Source organism: Plectropomus leopardus, chromosome 17, assembly GCF_008729295.1.
Source record: "Plectropomus leopardus isolate mb chromosome 17, YSFRI_Pleo_2.0, whole genome shotgun sequence".
Classification (NCBI taxonomy): domain Eukaryota; kingdom Metazoa; phylum Chordata; class Actinopteri; order Perciformes; family Serranidae; genus Plectropomus; species Plectropomus leopardus.
Window position 1 is genome coordinate 17,206,001 of NC_056479.1, and position 24,059 is coordinate 17,230,059.

The 24,059-nt window shown below is 39.8% G+C and overlaps 3 protein-coding genes across 3 annotated transcripts; all 3 read left to right on the forward strand.

Moving 5' to 3' along the window:
• The first annotated feature begins 911 nt into the window (after positions 1-911).
• On the forward strand, positions 912-9,089 carry notum1a (notum, palmitoleoyl-protein carboxylesterase a). Its single transcript, XM_042505529.1, has 11 exons — positions 912-1,524; positions 4,898-4,950; positions 5,074-5,169; positions 5,489-5,549; positions 5,632-5,690; positions 5,782-5,884; positions 5,993-6,184; positions 6,649-6,746; positions 6,888-7,035; positions 7,428-7,475; positions 7,595-9,089. The coding sequence occupies exons 1-11, from the start codon at positions 1,196-1,198 to the stop codon at positions 7,896-7,898; spliced, it is 1,491 nt and encodes a 496-aa protein (XP_042361463.1). The 5' UTR covers positions 912-1,195; the 3' UTR covers positions 7,899-9,089.
• A 5,822-nt stretch (positions 9,090-14,911) lies between these two features.
• LOC121957327 (myeloid-associated differentiation marker-like protein 2) lies at positions 14,912-15,964 on the forward strand. Its single transcript, XM_042505905.1, is given in 3 exon segments — positions 14,912-15,363; positions 15,365-15,401; positions 15,403-15,964. Coding segments are annotated over 3 exon segments (915 nt in total). The 3' UTR covers positions 15,829-15,964.
• Positions 15,965-19,115: 3,151 nt separating this feature from the next.
• Positions 19,116-23,666, forward strand: pycr1a (pyrroline-5-carboxylate reductase 1a). Its single transcript, XM_042505014.1, has 8 exons — positions 19,116-19,246; positions 19,480-19,551; positions 19,675-19,745; positions 19,922-20,101; positions 20,798-21,019; positions 21,135-21,227; positions 22,114-22,277; positions 22,594-23,666. The coding sequence occupies exons 2-8, from the start codon at positions 19,485-19,487 to the stop codon at positions 22,760-22,762; spliced, it is 966 nt and encodes a 321-aa protein (XP_042360948.1). The 5' UTR covers positions 19,116-19,246; positions 19,480-19,484; the 3' UTR covers positions 22,763-23,666.
• Positions 23,667-24,059: the final 393 nt, after the last annotated feature.

A 24,059-nucleotide genomic window follows, 5' to 3' on the forward strand; every position in this document is an offset into this window, starting at 1 on the left:
GAGTAATCACTGTTATTCTTATGTAATCACCGTGGGCTGCACTTTAACTTAAATGTGTCCTCAAAATGAGAGGTTGTTCGAGGGAAGCCTACCTCAACCGTAACGAGGCATTCCTGTGTTAAAAAGCTGGCTTCCCATCAGGATGCTCTGCTCGACTTAAAATATACAGTAGACCAGGAAAGTTTGGAAGAGACTGAAGTGGGAGGGAGGAGGCGAGGCGAGGGGGTAGAAAGAGTGATGGTTGCTTTGATCTTTGGAGGCCCCGTCTGGAATTAAAAAAAAGTGTGTCCAAGTCCCTTTTTCTAAACCTTAAGAAAACATGAGCAACTCAACTAGTCAGAACTGGAAGTGTTTCTAAAAAAGAGGAATGTGTGGGTTTTTTGTGGGGTGGAGGACCATACTGTCTGAACAATATCATGCTTTTATTTGCTTTTTTCCAAAAAATAAATAAATAAATAAATAATAAGTGGAATAATATAAATACAAATAATATGTGCCTTTTTAAACAGGTAAAGTTAGTTAAGACTAATATTTCTGTTCCTTGTCAAATATTGTTGGATCTCTGCACTGTAGTTTTGATTGTGTTGTTTTTTTCCCCACTTGATTTTCAGGCAAGTGTGTAACAAGATGCGTATTCTCACTTCATAAATTTGTGGTGGAATGGGAAATGGGCATTTCAAGGCCAATAAAAGCCACCACATCAAATAAAACATCGCGGATCAAAAGAACCAACGCATGGACATTTTTTCCCTCTATAAATTAAAAAGGGGGGTAGTCTGCCACGCTTGATCATGCCCTGAGTCCTTCCCCGCTCCTGCGATTGGCTGGACGGACACACAAGGGGGGAAAGTTTGAATAAAATACAAGAGCATGGCACGAGTGTTGTCGTTCAAGCTTGTGCGCTTGGTCCAGCAGCGCTTGAGTTGCACCGGGTAGATGAGCAAACAGTTGTAGGCGCACTCTTTAAAACTTTGATAAATGTCAAGAAAATTTAGCGGATGACAGTGATTGGTCTTAAGGGACTTTTAAATTAGTTAACATTTAAGTTCAGCGTTTCATGAAGCGGATGACAAGAGTTTTGGCGTCTTTTAAACCGTGCGTAATTGTCTTTTCTCTCTCAGCTCCATCCGTAAAAGTTTGCGTTTCTCTGACAAGACATTGCATGTGGAGGAAGGACATCTAACACCGGCATAAGATGACAGCGATCAGAATGGTTTCATCAGTGCTGGTGCTGGTGCTGATGCAGTCCGGAGCGCTTTGCGCACGAAGGTTCCGGGGTGGCCGCAACCCACAACCACGCCGCTCACCACCCCCTCCCACATACCGGGCGGACCGGGGTGACACCACGGAGAGCTTCCCTCTGGATTTCACCGCCGTGGAGGAGAACATGGATAACTTCATGACACAAGTGAAGAACCTTGCGCAGTCCCTCTACCCGTGCTCGGCGCAGAAGCTCGACTACGACATGAAGCTGAACTTTTTGGAGAATACATCAGTCACCTGCAACGATGGGAGTCCTGCGGGGTACGTACCGACTGAGAATACACATGTACAGTGTTATAAATAATGATTTGATCACCGGCAGGTCAGAGCAGGGTCAGCTGTGCAGCCTGAAGCTGGTAGGAATCGTTATTTTGCTTCAGCAGGGCGCAGCCCGTCCTGCTGGTCATCCTGCTACCCGAAGTAACCCATATGTATCTGGCCTGAGGACAGCAATGCTCGTCCCAGTGGTGCGTGCTCGCACAAGACACACGTTGTCCTTAGTCGGGCTGGTTTATTGCAAGTGTTCAAAATTGTTTTAAAGCTCCCAAATGCTCAAAAGAAATTGAAATGTAAAAATAAATTAAAAATAAACAAAAAATGTGGGGATTTTCAAAAGAGAGCAATGTCCTGGGACAGAATAACGGCACGAGATAAACAGCTGCTTTGCGTCAGTGAAGCGTGAAATTTGCGGATAGCCACATGGCCTATGCTTCATTTCCTTTGCTTCAAATTAGAATGCAGGATTTGCTCTGCAGAAAGTTTAGATTTAAGTTTTCAGACCCCCGCCCATCTCTCTTTCGCTCTCTCTGATTATTGCACCCAGTGAGCACAATGCTGAATTATCATTTTACAGCCATTTAAAACTTGTACAGGTTTCAGCCAAGTGCTCATCTTAGCTTATCATTTGCTTCTGGTAAAATGATTCTTCATCTAGAGTCCTGGTAAACAATGCATCACTACATTTGTTTGCATTGACATTCACTGTTGACACTGTTGTTAAGCGGAAATCCATTTGGCAGTTAGAAAGCCTGCATGATTTCTCTACTAAAGCGGGATAAGCCACTAAAAGCACATTAATATCAGACAGATCCACTGCCTCTTATATTGTATAATAGGCAAACAATGCTCAGTCATATAGACTCTTTTAGGCCATTTGGTTACAGGGAGTCAAACTGAGAGCTGCAGCTTAATTTGATTCATATACAAATAATACAGATAATTGAGTTATTGCAGGTGGGCATGAATCAAATGAAAGGCAGTTTAAAAAGTGGAATTTTTCATATTCTAAATGGCTTTACATGATGGTTTTCTGTAAGAGCCACAGCGAAAGGACAGTGGATTTAGTTGTGTCTCAAACCGTTAACCGTTATAAAGAATAAGAGTAAAAAATTCAAAAATCATACAAACACAGTGAAAGAGCAGTATTTAAATTGCAAGCCTCTGTAATTTACTAGTAATGATAGAACAATATTGAAAAGCAGTGCTCTATAAAAGCTTTCCTTTTAATGTTGTATGTTTCATATCAAGAGGCTTTGGTGTGTGTGCACAAGAACTTATCTGGGACCAGTTCAGTGATGGCCAGACCTTTCTATACATGTCTCTTTATGGATTTACTATCCTGTCTAATTCCTGCAAAATCCCAAAGTGCCTGGTGGAGAGAGCTGTCTGTTAACACGGCAAAGCTCTTTAGAAAGCCAGAGGACAGTTACTGGCAGATGGCCGTTTCATTCACTGTTGTTGTCAGTTGAGATGCTAATCCATCAGCTACCAACAGTATTTTCCAGAGAGGTATGGCTGCAGATGCAATAAGTAAAATCATTCACAGCGAAGGTGGAACTGGGTGATTCATCTTCTGGAGTTTGCACTTGTTAGAGTGAGTGGGTTGATGCAGCGCCTTTTCCCCTCTTGGCTTGTTCAGCTTGCCAAGCCCGCCTTCACTTTGTTGTTTGGAAGTTGTAAGTAGAGTGCACCGTCCTCAGCCTAGATCATTGACTGTGGCTCGCAATAATAGTACAAGATGTTAACTGCAGCCAAAGTGTGATTCAGAGTCTGAGCAAACAGCTCAGAGCTTCAGCCAATTCTGTTTTCTTTAAAGTCACTGAAGTGTTTTTGGCAATCCCTTGAGTTTAGTCATTGGTAAAGTCGGGTGGATACTGCCGCATCTTGATTTTGTGGCTGAAGCTACTTTATACACCAGAAGGTTCTTTGATTTTCTTTCTGGTATTGATATTAAATAAAAATCCTGTTGGAAAAGGGTGATTCATTTGAAAAGAGTGTGCCCAGAAGCATGGGAGAATCTTGATAGCATTGCCCTCTTCTGGGCTGACAACATAAAGCATACATCTCTTATATTCTAGTGTGCATAAATATATTTTTTTAAAGTCTTAGCTGGACACAAAAAAATCACTTTAGCTTGCCCAGTGTGCATTTCAAGGTAATTATCTTGGACATATGTGGGATGACAAAAGTAGACTGTGTGCTGGCCAAATGTAGTTGTGTTGTTTCACCATATCTCTTATCATTCCTCTGGGCGGGAACCTTGATTTTATCCATGTTGTGTGTGTTGACTAATGATGAACTCACAGTAAAGAGGCCATGATAGTACATGACCTACTCTTGCTGCATTAACCCTTTGAAATCTGAGCAAATTGGCTTGATTTGTTCAAACACATTGGAAAAAGGCAATGGATGAGCAATGAAATCAGACATCACCCAAAAATTTAAAAAATAACGGTAAAAAGAACAAGAAGGTTATCTGAAATGTAGTTTAAAAAATGATTAAAACATATTTTTAAAAAAGAAAAGAAAAAGACAATTAAAAAACAAGTAGTTACTGGGAAAAATTGCTTAAAATTGAATGCATTTTGTAACATATTTATATATAATTACTATCTTTATAAAAACATATATATATATATATTTTTTTTCCCCCCAAGACATTTTCTTCCTATTACCTGTTTTGAATTAGTTTTCTAAATCTATCTACCTTCCTGCAAGTTATGAAACATTTCTTCCAGAGTTTTTTTGCTGCCTTTTTCCTATATTTTTGAAAGACATCACACCACTTCGCTCAGATATCAAAGATTAAATTCTTGTGAGAGGCATCGGAGCTGAGTTATGTCACCTCAGGCTTTAAAGGGTCAAACATGATGATCTACTGGCTTCTATGGTACAAACAACATAGGGGACAAGATGATGTTTATCTCCTGTTTGATCACTATATCAGTTTCACAAGTGCAAACTAAACACACAACCTTATTGTTCTCTCCTGAACTCATTCATTTTTGCTGTTGGCCGTCACCTTTCAGAGATAGCAATCAACGAAATGACAGAACATGCTTGTTTCGGTTAAAGGGATGATGTCGTATGTGTTTATATTTCCTGCTTGGATACCGTCACTGAGGGTAGAAACAGTGAGGGTATTACTTTTCAGTGTTTATCTCATCTCTCTGGAAAAAAAAAAGCACCTTATCACAAATGTGGAATGTGATTGTATCTATCTGTTGTTTAGATATTGTCATGCAGGCACTGTAATGTAAACCTAGAGGAATTTAGAATCATACTCCTATTTAGTCAAACATTAATGACGTGTCTGCTATGATGTCCTGATGTGATATGACTTGTTCTCTCGTAGGTACTACCTGAAAGAATCTCGGGGCAGCCGACGGTGGCTGATATTCTTAGAAGGTCAGTATGCATTTAACTAATTTTATGTTTCTTTTTTATGCCCATATTTCAAATGATGAATAATTATAGAACATTTGTGTGATAAACTCAACTTTTTTTGTGTGTGTGTGTATCTCTGTCCAGGCGGCTGGTACTGCTTCAACAAGGAGAACTGCGACAGCAGATATGAGACCATGAGAAGACTGATGAGTTCATCAAAGTGGCCCCAAACTAAAACAGGTCAGTCAGTCTGTACAGTTCACTATGCTCCTACAAGCACCACTGTTGGCCCGTAATTAATCCTGAACTCCTAACATGGTTGGAAAAGTTGCCAGATTCCACTTTAATGTCTCAGTAATTAAAAGGATCGGATGTATCTGTCACCCCATCATAATGTAGCTGCGGTGTACCTGGCGCCCGCTACTGTAGGAACAGAGACGCCTCCCTCTCTCATTGCAGTGTAATAACTGTAATCCATGTGGTAATGATGATGAGGAAGAAGAGGATGTGTCTGGGAGTGCCAGGATGGCTAATGATACATGTCGATCTGTCTCTGCAGGGACGGGGATCCTGTCTCCGCTGCCTGAGGAAAACCCTCACTGGTGGAATGCCAACATGGTGTAAGTTGACTCATGTTTGTGTGTTAACTGACACTCGCTTTCAATCACAGCTGGCAACTTTAACTTTATGTCGCTTGCGCAGGTTCGTCCCATACTGCTCCAGCGATGTGTGGAGCGGCGCTACAGCCAAAACAGAGCAGAGTAAGACTTTACTGAATCATAAAAATGAACATGTAATCCTCTTAAAGAAACGTGTGATTCTACAGTGCTACTCTCTTTGTGTTGTGTGTAGGTGGCTATGCCTTCATGGGCTCACTGATTATTCAGGAGGTTGTGAAGGATCTGCTAGGCAAAGGTCTGGACAATGCAAAAGTCCTCCTATTAGCAGGGAGCAGGTATGTTCATGTGTGAACATTTTGCATGTGGTTTTACATTCAAAATCTACATTTTATTCATATTTCTGAATAGGTATTAATAGGAATATGTTGTATTTGTGCGTGCAGTGCGGGTGGTACCGGGGTCCTTCTGAATGTGGACAATGTGGCGGAGCTGCTGGAAGGACTGGGGCACACTGGGATACAAGTGCGAGGCCTGTCTGATTCTGGCTGGTTCCTGGACAACAAGCAGTACCACTGCACGGACTGCGTGGACGCTGTCAGCTGTGCGCCCACTGAGACCATCAAGAGAGGAATCAAGTATGGGACCCAGTGAATGCAATCATAAAAAATAGGGCTGGGTAACATGGAGAAAAATCAAATATTACAATATTTTTAACCAAATACCTCAATATTGTGGCCATATAGTAGGGTTACGCTTTAACAAAATATTTACACAATGAGATTTTTAATCAATAATCATCATCAATGCAGATATAATGACTAAGTGGTTAAAGGCAAATAATGGAACAGCTAGAACAGTTCAGAAAATTACATTGCGTCACTGTAATGCAGCCTTTAAAATGTGGAAAGAAACAACACTCATGATATTACGATATCCAATACCTGCGGGAATTTCTAGTCTTATATTGTGAAATTAATTTCAAAATATTGCCCAGCTCTAGAAAAAATGCAAGATTTTGTGATTTATGTTAGCGCGGTTACGGGATCATCAGGCTGCTAACCTATCATGTCCTATCTTTCCTTTTCACCCGCCCCATTAGGTACTGGGGAGGAGTGGTACCAGAGAAGTGCAAGCAAACACATGAAGGAGAGGAGTGGAACTGTTTCTTTGGATATAGGGTCTTCCCATCGATAAAAAGTGAGTTTGGGGAGTCATTCTGTCCCATGAAAACTGCACAAACAAGCCTAAAACATCTGCATGCCACATGCTAGATCAGATACCATATAAACAGTACACTATAATCTTATATCAGTCATCTTCTACTTCTTCCCTGTGCAGGTCCTGTGTTTGTTGTCCAGTGGTTATTTGATGAGGCCCAGTTGACGGTGGACAACATCCAGTTAACAGGCCAGCCTGTGCAGGAAGGCCAGTGGCGTTACATCCAAAACCTGGGCATTGAGCTGAGGAACACACTCAAAGATGTCCCGTAAGGCCATGTCTTATTTAATACATGGTGTTATTTATTTGCCAATCCACACAATTTTCAAACAAATTAGAGGTTGAAATGCAGCTTGTACCTGTTTTTACACACCACACAAATGCAAATAAGCTGGTTAGCCGCAGTAAAGTGCCCTTGGAGCAGTCTTGGGGTTTGGTGCCTTGCTCAAAGGCAGCTCAGCAGTGCTCAGGAGGTGAGCTGGCACATCTCCAGCCAGTCCACACTCCATGCTTGATCAGTACAGGGGACTTGAACCCAGCAACCATCCGATTCCTAATAAAAAGCTACTGCTGCCCCTTTTTTTAGGAAGAGAATTGAAGTATGAAATCTGCATGGATTCAGATTGGTTTATGGGGTTTTTTTTTTTAATTCTATTTCAGGGCTATGTTTGCTCCAGCATGTCTATCACATGAGGTTATCACCAGAAAGTGAGTATGATTTTATTTCAAACCCTCGTTTCCAGTGTAACATTATCAGGGGACACTAAACTTTGTGTTTGAGACTTTCTACGTGTGAGCTCACAGTGCCCTCTTGTGTTGTGATCTAGTTACTGGATTGACGTGCAGGTCAAAGGCACCTCCTTGCCCCGAGCGCTGCACTGCTGGGACCGCAGCCTCAACGACAACAGAAACAACAAGGCTCCGCCCAAAGGCTGCCCCGTGCATTTGATTGACAGCTGCCCGTGGCCACACTGCAACCCCACCTGCCCCACCATCCGAGACCAGTTCACGGGACAAGAGATGAACGTCATTCAGTTCCTCATGCACATGGGCTTTGACGTGCAGAAGATGGCCCAGCAGCAGGGCATGGACCCCAGCAAGCTACTGGGCATGCTCAGCAGCGGCAGCTAAAGGGACACGTGTACACACAGTATCAGCAAGCTAAGCCGAAGCAGGGCTGTCTGGTCTCTCTGGCCGGTCTCCCATGCCTGATACCTCCAACTCCACCTTTACAACCCATTCTACCTTAAGTCCATTCCCCTCCGACCTCCTGTTTACTTTAGATTGAGCCTCATTTAAACAAAGGGGCTTAGATTTCACCCACAATCCCTTTTTTCACAACTGGTGACAAGAACAAGGGGGCAACACGCCACCATGACAAGGCGCAACTCTCTGCTACTCTTCATTTAAATTATCTTTTGCTTTGTAAAAGAAAAAAATATCTCGAATGTAATCCAGTTTTAAGGATGCTCATTGATGTTTTTTTAATATTATTTTCATCCTTCCATATATATTATATTCGGTCATTGTTAAAAAAGAAAACACCACAATGACGTAAGGATGCTGTCTTTGTTAAGTAGTCATTATAGAGTATATAAGGATAATTTTGTTTAAACAGTTCTATAGTTTCTTGTCACAAAAAAAAATAACTGCATCAAGGCAGAAACAGGGACATAAAATAAGGCGAGAAAGGCACTGGATCAGAAAGGACATTTTGTAATTATCTCAATGGCAAGAACAATAGAGAGACAACTGACACTGATACTCCTCTCATCAGCTCTTGGTATAAAATACCTGACAGGGTTGAAATCTAAGTGGCATGTTTTCAGTTTGGACAACTGTAAAGTTACCACGATGACTGGTTTAATCGTTTGCTGGAGCTGATTGTGGTGCTAAAGCAGGCCAAGAAACACGGTGGTCTATCAGTAGCTATACATACACCACAGTGCCATTACATCTAGTCTATACCTCTTTCTCACAGGCCGCGTCATAGAGGACTGTTCAAACCCGAAACACCGGGTACACGTTCATATTAGGTCAGTAGTTCAGCAATCCTTGGATCAATGCAATGAACATTTAAAGGGAGACAAATATCGTGTATTGTATATTTTTTTGAGTATTTGTATAGGTTCTTTCAAGTGTTCACTATTGTAACTCCCTTCTTATATTTCATAATAGAGATCACTTTTTAATATAATGACAATGTTGTATGTAATGATGTCTTTAAATGATGTTTTTTAAAGGACCTCTATTTCACATCACACCAGAGAAGGAAAGGTATTACTAATTGTAATTTTATTCTGTAACATATTTTTTAACAGAAAAAATCTCAAGCTACATTGGTAATTTACATATTTATTTTGTTATGTAAATCATATTTATAAGTGCTATTTTCACAGAGAAGTGATTCTTTGTAAATTGTAAATACATTGCTGTTTTTTCTCTTGGGTTGATTGCATGTCTTTGTATCAGACCTGAAAGAAAAGACACATTACATATACCACAAGGTAAATATTGCTGTGCAGTCTTGTTGTTGTTATTGATAACAGTAGAAAATCAGCAGGTTTTGCACAATTCTCATTCCCATTTTACATTCACTGCACAAAAACCTTTAGCAGGAGGAAAGGTCAACAGCTCCCTCAGGCTCCTGATGAAGTTTCTCACCATTTTGACATATCTGATAATAGATATCAGGCTTAGTGTACACACTGACAGTCAAAGGCATTTAAACACCTTACATTTTAGATTTCAAAAAATGTGGGGAATCTCCAAAAACAGAAAAAGGGATAATGACCCATAACTTGTAGGAAAATTAACTGATTAACCGATAATCTCAAACTTATTATAATATTATTATAATATTCTAACATCAAAGGTCTTATATTTACCGGCTAAAGCAAGTCCATTTTCACATCCATGGCTTAACCATGGCGTTGAATAATAGTCCTCTCTGCACTGTTAAAATGGTCACTTTCTTATGATGTGATCTTTATTCAGCAATGTCTTTTGTTTGGTGCACTCACTGTTGTTCTGATAAATGGACTAGTTGCCTTTCAGTCATCAACTGTATTCACACATACACTCAGACATCGATGCAAGGCACTGAACCAACCATCAGGAGTAATCGAGGTTTCGTTTTCTGGTCACACATTTGGTTAACATTTGGTCTGGAGGAGCCAGAAATCAAGCCATTTAACCCACGATGAGAGCACAAGCTGCTACCTGCTGAGCCATAGCCATCTTTATACACCCACATAAACCTCTGATTTTGCCTGCAGATCTAAGAGTGCCACATTCTTACTTTACAGTAACAGTAACATGCTAGAAAGCATTCCACCTTAAAAGTTGCCAGCAGTTGGCACAGTGTTGTTTTTTTTCTATAGCCGCTAATTTTTGAAAATTAAGAGGCAGGAAAACACATTTTTATTTTATAGTTACAATTAACGTGTTTAAAACTTGCCACATTATGAACAAAGGTTACATGAGACTCAAAACCAGCCACAATTCACTCCTGAGCAAGAGTGATGATTTGCTATCGACCAAATGACCGTGACGTTTCTGGTTCCAACTTTTTGCACTGCATTAGTGTGCTTGGTAGCCTAACAGGGATGATTAAAAAAAAACTGAGTCAGCAAGGAGCGGTTTTATTGGTACAACAACTTCTCACAACTGAAATGGAAAAAGAGACATTCTAATACCAGCGAACTGAACTGAACCAAACTGCTTGGTGGTAACAAGGCTGTAATACTGAGAGGTAGCAAAGAGGTGGACTGGAGCGCACTGACTTTGTCTTTATAGTGCAAACAGATATTTGTGTACAATTGTCACTGGATAACTGGCTCAATGATTATTTCAAATCTATTGGATAATGGATCCATAACCAATTTCTAAGTGCCACACTTCATGCATTATAATCACATCAGAAACAAAGTGCTATTTCTTAAAGTTACAAAGTTAAAAGTACAAGTACTGCATCCATGAAGTGTAAGGAATTAAATCATGACATAATATCATGACATGATAATAATAATTAATTCAGTCCTCTTTGCAGAGTAGTGATTTGATGATGGCATCACTTCTAGAACTGCGTGAGATTCTTTTTTAGTCTCGAAGACTTTTATGACAGATCATTTTATGACCATTTTGGGTGATTACTTTCAGATTTTAAAGGTAGGGCTCAGTATTGTGTAAAAAAAATTATGGTACTAGTACCACCAGTGCCCTTAAGTGATACCAATAGAGTACTTTATTTGATACATTTTTTTCTACTTCATTCTAGACCCATCATGTGAATGGAAGCACTCAGATGTGTAAACTTCCACCACAGTGTGGTGAAGCTTCTGAGGCAGTGTCATGATCTTAGGTTTTGAGTTATATTTGGGAATTTGTTTTTGGGGGGGTTCTGTTTGTGTTTTCCTTGCGTCTTGTTACTCATGTTCTGTTTCCTGTTTTTTTTTGTGTTATCACTCCTCATGTGTCATGTCTGGTTATACCACCTGTCTTTGTGTATTTTTCCTGCCCTAGTGTTACTCTGATTATCGCCTGTCTTTTATCAGTCTGGTTTGTCCTCCCTTGTCTTTACTGCACACCTGTTCTGTTGTAGATTGGTTTTCTATACCCTTGTGTTCCCAGTCACGCCTTCAATATTTAGCCAATCCCTGTGTTTCCTTCTTTTTCCCTGTTTCCTCCTACCCCAGCTGTGTGTTGTTGTCCTGATTACTTCCCTATGCATTTACACCTGTGTGTTTCTCTTTGTTCCCTGTCAGTTTGTTTGTTGGCCCTGCTGTGATTCTACCCTGAGATCCTCCATGTTGTTTGCTCCTGCCTTCACCCAAATTTTTTCTCCGTCATCCTGGTTGGTTTCAGTTTGGTTTTTCAATCGTGTTCATTTATGTGTTTTGCATACCTGCTTGTTTTTTTTTGTGGACATTTTATCAGCATTAAGGCTTGCTTTTTGTTTGTACACCTGGCTGCTCATTTTTGTGCTGCATTTGGGTCATTGTCCTCAACTCCTCCATGACAGTACAAACTGACCAATCATGGACCCAGCAGAACAACTTTGAGATGATAAACTCAACACTTTAAACTTCCTTTTAAATTATATATATATATTTAAAAATGTGTTGTCATAAATATGGTTATTAAATACTTTTAATAATTAGTAATTACCATGAATATCAACACAACTTTATAAGTTCATAACACATACAAGTTAATTTGTTCCAAGTTTTCCACTAAGCTAAAAGAAATAGAAGTGCACTTCATTACAATATTTATGAAACACATGTTTTAAGTTAATTACTCATAAAAATAAAGTTGTTTCAACCACTTTTTTTAAAATTATTTAAACAGTTTAATACCCCTGCTTCCCAGCCTGCTCACACCCAGCCCCTCATCAGTCAGCCAAGACTGAATTCAGCTCACCTTGGCTTCCTGAAGCTACAGCTTTCCCACCCAGAGCCAAATCTCCTGTGACAGGTAGTGGGTAAATCAAGCATTAAATCAAAGAATGCTTGCAGTGATTTGCTGCAAGCAAAACACTACAAATAGGACAAATTACCGACTGTATCATTTGACCGGAGAAGTCTCAGCATTGCTTGGTTATTTCGGTCAGTATCTTAAAGTTATTAAGAGCTGACACATAACCCTATTTAAAAGTGGGTTTCTGTTTAACACCTCTTCCTTACACACAGCGAGCAAGCAAACCCTGGTGGATGGACTGCAAAAAATTGTCCAGTATGAAAGACAACAACATCCAGGGTGCCTTTTTGAGCCCTGAGTCTAAACAACAGCTTACTGTTGCACTGAAAATAGGTTGGAGGTGTGCAAAGCTTCTCCAAAATAGAGCCAGGATGAGCAGTTTTTCATGCAAGAGTCTGTTCACTGACACATGAAGCAGCTAGGACATCTTAATGAGGAAACACTGAAATAATCTGATATTTGCTCACTCACTTGTTCACAATGCATTCAGTTAGGAAGAGGGGTACAGGTTTGCGAACAATTGTAGTCCCGCTCTTTCTCATGTATTGCATGAAGTCTATGGAGGAAAAAAAACAACCTTTATTTAATCAGGTAAAAAGACTTATTGAGGTTTAAAATTTCTTTTCCAAGAGAGAGCTGGCCAAGAGGGCAGCTTAAAAACATAGTTACAACAATAAATACAAGCAGACAAATACCAGCATCACATATTACAAAGAGCAAGGACAACAGTTAAAATGCAACACAGAACAGTCAGTTGCGTAATTAATATGTGCAATTTTTGATTTCAGTAAGAATTTGGGTAGCAATGATATTGAACAAGAGTGCTTTTTTCTCAGTCTACATTCCCTTATAGTGATCAGCTCAGACAAGTTCAAGTCCTTGATTCCAAGAAGAGGGGGCGCCAAATTTAAACGTTTTTTTGCCATATTCTGTGCGAGCCTTGGGGACCAACATCAAGAGAATACTGTGAGTGCAGGCCATATTGATTTTGATCTGCGCTCTTAGGGTATTTTAATGAGAATGAAAAAAAAAATGTTCATTCTGTTCCATAGTGAAAGAAAGTTAGTTAGTAGTAGACTGTCTGTATTTCAGAAAATCTCTCAGCTCTCTGACCTCTCCATATGATGACAGTGTCATCAGTGTATCTTTTCCGCAAAGCAAAATTGGACAAGCACTGCCCATAGGAGGCTTATTCGTGGACTTTGCAGTTTGCAGCAGGCTATATAAAACAGGAACATAGGAAACTAAAAAAGTAGGAAGTGTTTTTCTGTTACATCCAGTTCCTTTAAGAGACAGAGTCAATATATTCATCCATTTGGGTTCAGAAACTGTCTTCTTCCCTTATTCACTGTAAAATCCTACCACACTCACCGACAGGACTTTAGTGGAAAAGGATTTAGCTGAAATTTACCACACTTCATGAGCTATAAAAATGAATGTGTTCACCTTGCACACTGTAAATCAAAAATCACAGCATACTAATATCACAGGTTAAAGTATTTCAAGCAACTACTAATTATTTCCACTTCCCTCTCACAAGCATCGCTCAAATCTGCCATCACTCCTGCATAATCATCCCTCTGGACCTGTATGTAATTTCTGCCTCTAATGGGAGTCTTAGCGTCCCTCCCTGTCATTACACTGTGTTTAAATGCCAGTTTCATACTGAGGGTGCTCTGACTCAGCCTCTCTGGGTGCTCCCTAGAAATACGACTCCCATACTGACTGCCACATGCGGCCTCCCACCCCTCTGTGGAATATAGACCCCCTATTTATAGACCTGGCGAGGCCTGTAACCCTGGGCTCGGCACAAACTTTCATTTAAACAACCGCCCCTTGCAATCCACTGAGTGCACACTGGAGGGAGAGGTTGTGTATTTGTGTGAATTAGACAGAGTGGAAGACCAAATCCAAAAGGCAAAAGGAGACTGCAACAGCGGGACAAAGAGCAAGAGACAGAGCCAGCAGTTTGAGCGATTCTGACGGGCAGTTAATGGCCTACAGTGAAGAAATTACAAGGACTGCGTTGCTGAGTAATGGAAATTGACTGACAGGACAACAAACTAGTCCACCTGCTCGGCACTGGAGGCTATTGTTGGAAGACTGATCTTCAGATGTGACTTTTAGAGGACCTTACTTCATTTTGAACTTTCGATACACTGGACAACTTGGTGATTGACGAGAGCAAGCGAGATTTTGAAGGCCATACAATACAGCTTTGAGTAAGACCAGGATCGAATTCTTCATCTTTAAAACATTTTAAAACACTATACAAGGACTGATACGAGTGTTATATGATTTGCTGAAAATATACTTTGCATACTTTGTTTGATTTGTGAGGCCTTGTAGAGAAATTATGTTAAAAACAACGAAAATCAAAACAATATCTTATTTCAAGGCCTGATTAAATATCCTTTACTATTACAAGCTACTGTACAAACGTCTACATAACAGTGAATAAATGTGACTTGATCTAAGGCCCACCACTGTAATTACAAAGCAAGCTCGGGGAAGAATTACAGACATTTGTAATTAAGGTCCATCTATAAAAGGCAACCAAAGGAAAGGGTGAGGTCTGTGACGAAAAAAAAGAGTGGGCCTCTAGGACACAGAGACATCAAGAAGCCAAGAAAAACAGCTGCTTCTGGGAGACAACACACGCCATGGATGCTCATGGAGGACACTACCTTAATAAAGACGCTGTGCTTTCACCTTTAGGTGTAGCGCGAATGTGCCAGTTGCTACTCGGTTGCACCATAATAGCCCTTGTGGCCCACAGCGCGGGCTACAGTGCCGACTACGGAACCTTCTGCATGTTTGTGTGGTGCTTCTGCTTTGCTGTCACGCTGGTTGTGTTCACCTTGGACATCACGCGGCTCCACACATGCATGCCCATTTCCTGGGATAACTTCACTGTGGCGTTTGCCATGCTGGCAACGCTCATGTACATCACTGCTTCCGTGGTCTACCCTGTCTACTTCCTCCAAACAGAGTGCCCCGATGACAGCTGTGAAGTCCAAATCTACCGCATCGCTGTCACCGTCTGCTCCAGCGTCTGCTGCTTCCCCTACGGTACCGAGGTGTTCCTGACTCGGGCCAAGCCGGGGGCTGTGGTGGGTTTACATGGCCACTGTGTCCGGTCTACTCAAGGTGGGTCCAGGCTTTTGTGGCTTGCATTATTTTTGGGGCCCTGGACCATGACAGCGAGTACAATGTCTACATTGCCACTGAGTACTGTGTGGTTGTGTACAGCCTGTGCTTTTCCATCACTGTCATTGTGATAGTACTGACAGTTTCTGGCAGGACCTCTGCCCTGCGGTTCCCCTTTGATCGGTTCGTGGTTGTCTACACCTTCTTCGCTTTCATCCTCTACCTCAGTACTGCACTCATCTGGTCCATATTCAGCTTTGACAGGAAGTACGGCACCACATCTCGTCCTGAGGACTGCCCACGTGGGGAATGTCCCTGGGACAGCAAGCTGGTGGTGGCAGTGTTTACCAACGTCAACCTGATCCTGTATTTTGTTGACCTTGTTTACTCCCAGAGGATTCGCTTTGTCTCCAGCTCTGCTGCTGTCTGAAAAACTTTCCCCTCTGAAGACTGTTTAGCCTCAGAGACAAATGAAGTTTGAGGCCTTCTCCATTATGCTATCCACAGTCACGTCTCTGTGAAGGACTCATTTCCTTGGATCCACAGATTCATGGTTTCGTATTTATGTGTGACATTTTTTATCATCTAGAATTGAGCCTTTTAGCTGCAAAAACTGACAGTGTTAGCCCATGCTATAAACTGCAGGCCTTTTTACAGTTCTGCAGTGACCTACCAGAGAGACTGCCAGGTGCGCAGATGAGCTGATCTCAGCAACTTTGTCCACCGAGGAAGTATGTCCATCTTAGCACCCAGTACGTCCCTCTGCTCTAGATTCATTCAGTGGTCGCATACGCGATGAACCTATGGAAGTGTGGGAAAATTAGAATATCAGTGTTATGTCAATCAGAGTACAGAGGCTGAACAATTAACCCTTTGAAACCTGTAGCGGCATCAATTTTCTTGTGCTGCCCTCAGACACCTTTCTCAAGTATTTAAGCCTTTGAACGCTGTGCAAAATGGTGCAATTTATTTCAAAAACATGACAAATAAGCAACTTGGTGAGAAATGTTCCACAAACTGCAAGACATTAGTAGAATATATTTTTAAAAAAAACTAGGGAAAAATGTCTAGGGAAAAAAGCTAGGGAAAAGCTATATATATATATATATATATATATATATGTGTGTGTGTGTGTGTGTGTGTGTGTGTGTGTGTGTGTGTGTGAGTGTGTGTGTGTGTGTGTGTATAAAATTATCATAACGACATATAAAATGATACAGACTTATTATCTTTAAGAACTTTCTCCAGATCATGTCCTTGTTTGTTTAATAATTATTTACTTTTATTCTTTTTTAAAAAAAAAAAAACAAATTCTTATGTGATTTAGCCTACTTGTGCTTAAAAAAAAATCTTGCTAGTTTTTGGTCATTTCTTCATTCTTTGCTTATTGCCTTCTCCCATGTCTTTGAAAGAAATCAAGCCAGTTTGCTTTGGTTTCAAAGGTTAATTTATGTATTAATATATGTACAAAAAATGTATGCAAACACTCAGATGGGTTAAGACGCACCGCATAAGAATGAAGAGCAAATGTTAAGTCTACAATTTGCACTGAACATAGCTTTTGGTTTAGCCATTGTGCTGTATTTTTTCCACATTCTGTCCTCATATAGGCCAAAAATTGAGGTTAATTAGTTTTCCTGTCATCCACTGAATGTATCTGATACATTAATTTTTTAAAGGCAAATCTTTGACAAAGGTATCCAATTTTATTTTATTTGGGATAAGCACAATCATGAAATGTATTATGTCTCGTTTGCATAACTCTGATTTGTTCCTTGTTTAATAAAATATCAGTAAACAGTGTGTTTTGTTGATCTTCTTTATTTCTTTACCCTTTACTTTCTATGAAGTTATGTTAGGTCTTAATTGATATGTGAACCTTTACTTGCCACTTCCAAAGACAAAAGACTCTCCTGCTGCACAGTGACATAAATCTAATTTGTTTATTGGCTAAGGATCAAATCAAAATTGAAATTGGTCGACAGTTGTGTTGATTGTTAAAGTACATTTAATTCATTGCCTGATTAAATCAAATTAACATTTCAATATTTGATAGTATTTCTGTACCCTTTACTTTACTTTGATATAATGTTAGGTCTTAATTGATATGTGAACCTTTACTCTCCACTTTCAGAGGACAGAAGACTCCTCTATTACACACAGTGACATCATAAATCTCATTAGTTTATTGGCTAAGGTTCAAATCAAAATTGAATATGTTGATTGTTAAAGTACATTTGATTCATAGCCTGATTAAATCAAATTAACATTTTAATATTTGATAGTGCACTAGAGTCATTTATAAATCTATCAAATTGCATGTTATCGCAGCAGTGTTTGAAAGCAGTCTCCTGAAAAGTATTTTTGTGGGATTCCTGAGCTTCCACACTGAATCCATGAAGAAAATAGCAGCTTACTTGCTAATGTCAAGTGTCATGCACCCTGGGAGTAGTGAAGAAACTGTGACATTAGACCTTTTGGGGCAAGAGGCCTCTTCGGGCATCTTGCATCTCAAGTCAGTCATACCAGTAAAACCAATGCATAATAGTATCCCTGGGATTCTGTTTTTCTGTAGGCCAGGAATCAGGAGGTTAGCGTCGCCTTGATTCCCTTGTCAAAAAGCCTATGGGATTTTTCCATTGGATTTTGGATCCTTGCAGAAAATAAGCTCTGTGGTAAACAAACATTTATGTTACTTGCATGTTTTGTTCAACAAGATAATCTTTACAAAAGAACACAATTTTCAGGATTTCCAAAGCCTAAATGTATTCGCCAGAAGTAAAAAACTATTGATAGACTCTAACAAACTACACACAGTTGCGTCGCCTTTGCTTTGAGGCTGTAAAGCCATGTTCGGCGCAGTTTGGCGTGATGGCATTCTGTAGTTAAATTTAGCCACTTGTTAGCTTTTTTTCAACGGCACATAAAAGCTTCATTTGTGAGTGCGAAAATGTGAAAGTCTCTTAAGCTTGTGTTAACCACAGTAATTATTTCAGACATAGAACCAAAAAACACTTCAAATAACCCTTTGACTTTGAGACTAGGGAACAGGAGATACTAAAATGCTAATTAGGCTAATTTCAGGGTTTTAGGACTCATCAGTGGGGTTCTCTATAACCTGCAAATAACACCTTGTTCCCTTTGTTCTAGTGTAAAGATACAAATAGGCTACATTATTCATGGTGCCTGGTCAAGCGTTTACAATAGGAATGAGGAATAACCTGATATGTCTTAATTGTAATTTCAACAAAATGTGTCCGTTTTTCCACATTCAGACACTCACTGTTAAACTTGCTCCTAAAAACTGACACCTCTTTGCCCTCACAAGTGCATCTATTAGGTGTGCATAGTGATCCAGTGGGCCAGACTAGACACTTAGGACGGCTGGATGTTGCCCGCAGACCATAGGTTTGACCCCCCCCCCCACACTAAAAATAAAAACCTAGTCAACATGTTGGTTTCTGGGTCAGACTAACTTGTCTGTCTCCATTCCCTAAATATAGTCTCTACCATGCTTTTCAAGCTTTACACCTGTAGATGTTAGTATCGTACACCTCTTCAACTTTTCCCCCCTGAGGCACAATCTGATGCAACTAGTTTTTCAGCTTTACAGAACCCGCCCTAGAGTTATTGCTATCATCGCTGTGATTGGTCCAACATGTTTACGTAGACACAAAACCTGCAAGCTCATTGGCGCTGTCGCTCGTCAGTTAGATATATCACCGCAGGTACAGTAGAGCACGAGATAGCGAGGCCACGTTGACAACGTTGTAATTTCAGATATTTCTGTCAACCGGTTGCTATATCGGTCGGTCCGTCGGTCAATTTAGGAGCTCTTCCGTTAAGTGGTAAGTCTGCGAGTGGATTTACTGTACAACAATATGGCTGCTCCCGTTGTGGGTCAACAAATGTCGCTTAATAAGGAAGTAAGAGTTTGTTTACTACTACAGCACAGCATACCCAGCGCTGTAAAGAGGCTACAAGCTTCACAACAGTTATTTGACTTACTAAATCATCTGTCTGTGTTGAGATTTTTAAAAAATGTCCCTGCTGAAGTTTCCAACTCTGCGCACGCACACAGGTAGGATGAGTGTGGGATTCATAGGAGCGGGCCAGCTGGCCCACGCTCTGGTGAGAGGCTTCACAGCCGCAGGTGAGTTTTGAATCACACTTGAAAATGTTTTTAGGCAGTTATTCAGATTTGACTCGTGTTGTTGATGTATGTTGATTGCAATCAGACACTGGAATGACTTTTGGACATTTTGTCCCCTTCAAGGCGTGATTGCCACCCACAGAATCACAGCCAGTTCCCCAGATACAGATCTCCCCACAGTGCAGGGACTGCGGGTGGGTAGACAATTAAGCATCAATACTTTAATCCATAAGTGATTCTGTTTAATTCTGGATATGTTTTGGGGTTTGCAAGGTATTAAACATTCCTTTGCTTGCATGCTATTAATTCCTATTTTTTTAATCCATGCCCAGCGAAGTACTACAATATGTCTTCTGTCCCTTTTGTACAGAAATTGGGTGTGAATTTCACCACCAGCAACAAAGAGACAGTGAGCAAAAGTGATGTTCTCTTCCTGGCTGTGAAGCCCCACATCATTCCTTTTGTACTGGATGAGATTGGACCAGACATCGAAGATCGTCACCTTATTGTGTCCTGTGCTGCAGGTGTCACCATCAGCTCTATAGAGAAGGCAAGTCATAGCCATCTGTATTCCCATGCCAATAACTGGACACAGATTTATAATAGGAGTCCTGGTTAATATTGACAAAATAATTTGGATTTTTACTCATAGTTACTCATTATACAATATGAACTATCAGCATTGCTGTATATACAGTATTTAACTTAGATGAACTGTGTATAAAACTGAAATGATTTGTTAAACAGTTAAATAACTCCAAAAAATTCTTTACTTAATTTTAGCTGCCTTTAAGGCCATAGAATGCATTATTTAAACTATAATTTCATGATAATTAAAATCCCAAACGATTATAAATGTTATGTGACATGGCATTAATCACCAAACATGTTTTCATGTAACTCTCAGCTCTAGATGATGGCTCTTACTTTTAAAATTCTGGCTTTATTGTGTTTTTTCTCTCACTGTATTTCTTGGCTCACACGCTGCAGACCCTCGGGCAGAACAGTCACATGTTGCAACATGACATTGGTTAACTGCTTGAGCTTGAAACATTCATTTTCATTTAATAAAGTAAAAATGTTATATTACTTAGCAGACTAAAGCAAATGAAATGTCAACTATTTTTTTCAACTAGAGTGTAATACTTGATTCTTGTTAATTTTTAGTAACTATGAATGATTGTCTTAGCTCAGCCTTTTTTTCCCTGTAATTTCAGGACTATTCATACATTGCTATCCCTTACAGAAGCTTCAGCAGTATCGCACTGATCCAAAGGTAATGCGGGCCATGACAAACACACCAGTGGTGGTGCGTGAAGGGGCCACTGTGTATGCCACAGGCACCCATGCAGAAGTGGAGGATGGAAAGCTTCTGGAGCAGCTGATGGCCAGCGTGGGATACTGCACTGAGGTGGAAGAGGACCTGATTGATGCCGTCACTGGCCTCAGCGGCAGTGGTCCTGCTTACGTGAGTCATTTATATAATGTCAAGTGTATTTTAAATTTTTGTTGCAATCTCGAAAAATCAGTCTTGTGGATGCCCTCATTTAATCATTCTAACAATTCTGATTGTGGCTTTGCAGGCGTTTACAGCTGTAGATGCTCTTGCTGATGGCGGAGTAAAAATGGGTCTGCCCAGGAGACTGGCGGTACGCCTTGGAGCCCAAGCCCTGCTGGTATTACTTATATCTTTTAAACAAATATGTGTGTTACAAATATGTGCTTTCTTGGTTTTTTTAATCAGTTTTATCTGCTTTAGCTTGCACATGAGGATATTATGACATTCTCACTTATAAATACTTATGAAAGTTAGTCAATTTTGACTCACTTTGGCACATTTATATTTTGATGTAAACATTTTCATGTGCACTCTCCTTGTATAATCTTTAAATCCAGATACAACGTTGCAGTCTGTCTTGTTCTAGACCAGTGTTTCCCAACTGGGCCAGACAGGGGCTCCAGCTTTTGTCCTTAGTCATTAGTTCAAGGTCCACGCATAAGATAATTTACCACATATTAAATTTTATTTCACAAAATACACAGTCTTACGAAACAATAAAATAAAACATAATGCAAGAGCAAAGTGCAGTCACTTAAATAACGTAATACATAAATAGCACTGAAACCCAAGAGAGTGCATATTATTGCTTCGAGATCAGATATAAATGCTGCAAAGCACAGCATGTTAATAGGCCAAATACTAATACCAAGAACAGGGCAAGAAAATAGTAGGTGAACAGCAGGAAACAGCACTTCAAAATAAAAGCCCTATGCCAGAAATTTTAAATAAAGGGGTTGTTTTTGCAAACTAGATTGGTTCAGGAGTCACTTGCGGTCAAATCAGGATGGACATGCGACCCACTAGTTGACAAAAAGAAAAAATAGCTTTGTTGTCATTGAACGTAATTGTACAGTGAAATTTGCTGTGCAGTACCTAAAATGATACACACACTCACGTGTTCACATACGAAATAAATTATGAAAAAAGACAGCAGGTTGGATATGATGTAACCAATACTGTGTTTGTCTCATGTGCATCTGTCCCCCTGTGTTTTCTAAAAGGGGGCTGCTCGGATGCTGTTAGACTCAGAGCAGCACCCTGGCCAGCTCAAGGACAACGTGTGTTCACCAGGGGGCGCCACCATCCACGCCCTGCATGTCATGGAGAGCGGTGGCTTCCGCAGCCTCCTCATCAATGCTGTGGAGGCCTCCTGTGTTAGGACTAGGTAAGTTGATCAGAAAAGTGTGAGACAAACAAACTAACAAATCATATTTGCTGTCATAGGGATACACAATAAATGCTTTTAAGTTAATTGTTATATTCAAATGCCCAAAGGGTGATATATTTCTTTTGGAGTTTATAATTCAAACAGTAGATGGAGCTATATGCTAGTTATGTTACCAGGAGAGTTTTGTCCTCAGGTTATTATTTACCTAGTGATAGGATTATTATTAAACTGCTACATAATGTTGTGATAAATATCTATGTTTCATACTATATTGTAATTGTCTCTTTGTTTGTCTGCCCTTCCCGTAAAAAAGGGAACTTCAGTTTTTGGCCGACCAAGAGAAAATCTCTGCAGCTGCCATAAAGAAGACAACTCTGGACAAAGTGTTGCAGCAGCCAGGAGTGACTGCAGAGGCAGTTGGAGTCAGATCTCATGGGATCAGTTTATTCAACAGCAGTAACCACAGGGCCAAGAAAAAGTGATCATTTTGACATGTTTGGAAACAGTACATGTTATCGTCTGACACATCAGGGAGGATGCAATATATGCTGTAAATCAACTATTGCTGGGGGTTGATAGTTGGATAGTTGGAATATAAGGTAACATAATGGATTATATTAGAGATTTTTTTTAAAATCTGAATTTTGGATGAAAACTGTACGAGCCATATTTCTTTTTTGTAATGAACTGCCTTACCTTTGTCAGGCTAGGCTAGACTAGAATAATAACTGCAATACCTGTGGTTGATAAGACTTTCTAAATCTTATTTTAGTCAGTCGTTTCTGATGGAGGTTGGAAAAGTAAGTTAACAAAATAACAATGCAATGCAGTGCAGAGTTGTGAAGTCGAGTCACTTGACTTGGACAGGAGTCACAAGTTTGATTATATTAGACACGGCTTGATAAAATCAAAAAAAGATTTGCAACTCTACTTGGACCTCAACAGCAATGATTTGTGACTTCACTTTGACTTGAGCCTTTTGAATTGAGAATACTTGATACATTCCCTCATCCCAAAAAATAAACAGTATTTTATTTAAAAAGTCTGCCATGAATCAATACATTCCCCTTCATTTCCTAAATCAACTAACATTAATGCTGTTCATCCCCAGCAAGTCGGCATAAAAATCTTCATACCCACTTTGTTTGAACTAATCTGACAGCGTCCAATAAAGTTGCATGAATGAACCGTAAAGAACTGTGCTAACATTAGGTTAGTGCACCCCGGTTTGAGAAAATAATAGCAAATATGGTTCGTTTGCATTCAAAAATTAAGCAGTGGTCAATTAATTTTCTCACCAAAATATGCAAACATAATATTATATGATGCAATTAAATTGTGAGGATATTTTAAAACATTGTGTCATTAAATATATATATATATATACATATATATATTTTAAAAAAGGATACACACATTTTGTTTGTGTAACCCCTGTGTATGCGCATTGGCAAGTGTTGGAGTCAATACTGTTTTACCATTCACTTAAAAGTTTACAAATTAAAATAATGAGACAACTAGGTACAAACCAGATTGACTAAAATTAATTAGATACAAGTATGAACACACACAGCGTTATCTAATTAGTTACATAGTAAAGCTATAAGATTTTTTTTTTATTACACGTTTTTAAGTTTGATATTATTTTAATATATGCATATAGATCCTACTTTTTATGTGATATATGAAAAATGAGTGTTCTCATGTTTATACCATATTGTTACAGACGGTGTATTTGTCATTCATATCGGGAAAGTATCTAAACAACAGAATTTACTG

Excerpts from the sequence above, each read along its gene's own strand:
- notum1a (XM_042505529.1), top strand. The coding sequence starts at position 1,196 with ATGACAGCGATCAGAATGGTTTCATCAGTGCTGGTGCTGGTGCTGATG. Across the intron at positions 5,170-5,488 it reads GTGGCCCCAAACTAAAACAG|GGACGGGGATCCTGTCTCCG; the intron begins GTCAGTCAGTCT and ends CTGTCTCTGCAG. Across the intron at positions 6,185-6,648 it reads ACCATCAAGAGAGGAATCAA|GTACTGGGGAGGAGTGGTAC; the intron begins GTATGGGACCCA and ends CCGCCCCATTAG.
- pycr1a (XM_042505014.1), top strand. The coding sequence starts at position 19,485 with ATGAGTGTGGGATTCATAGGAGCGGGCCAGCTGGCCCACGCTCTGGTG. Across the intron at positions 19,746-19,921 it reads CCACAGTGCAGGGACTGCGG|AAATTGGGTGTGAATTTCAC; the intron begins GTGGGTAGACAA and ends CCTTTTGTACAG. Across the intron at positions 21,228-22,113 it reads TTGGAGCCCAAGCCCTGCTG|GGGGCTGCTCGGATGCTGTT; the intron begins GTATTACTTATA and ends GTTTTCTAAAAG.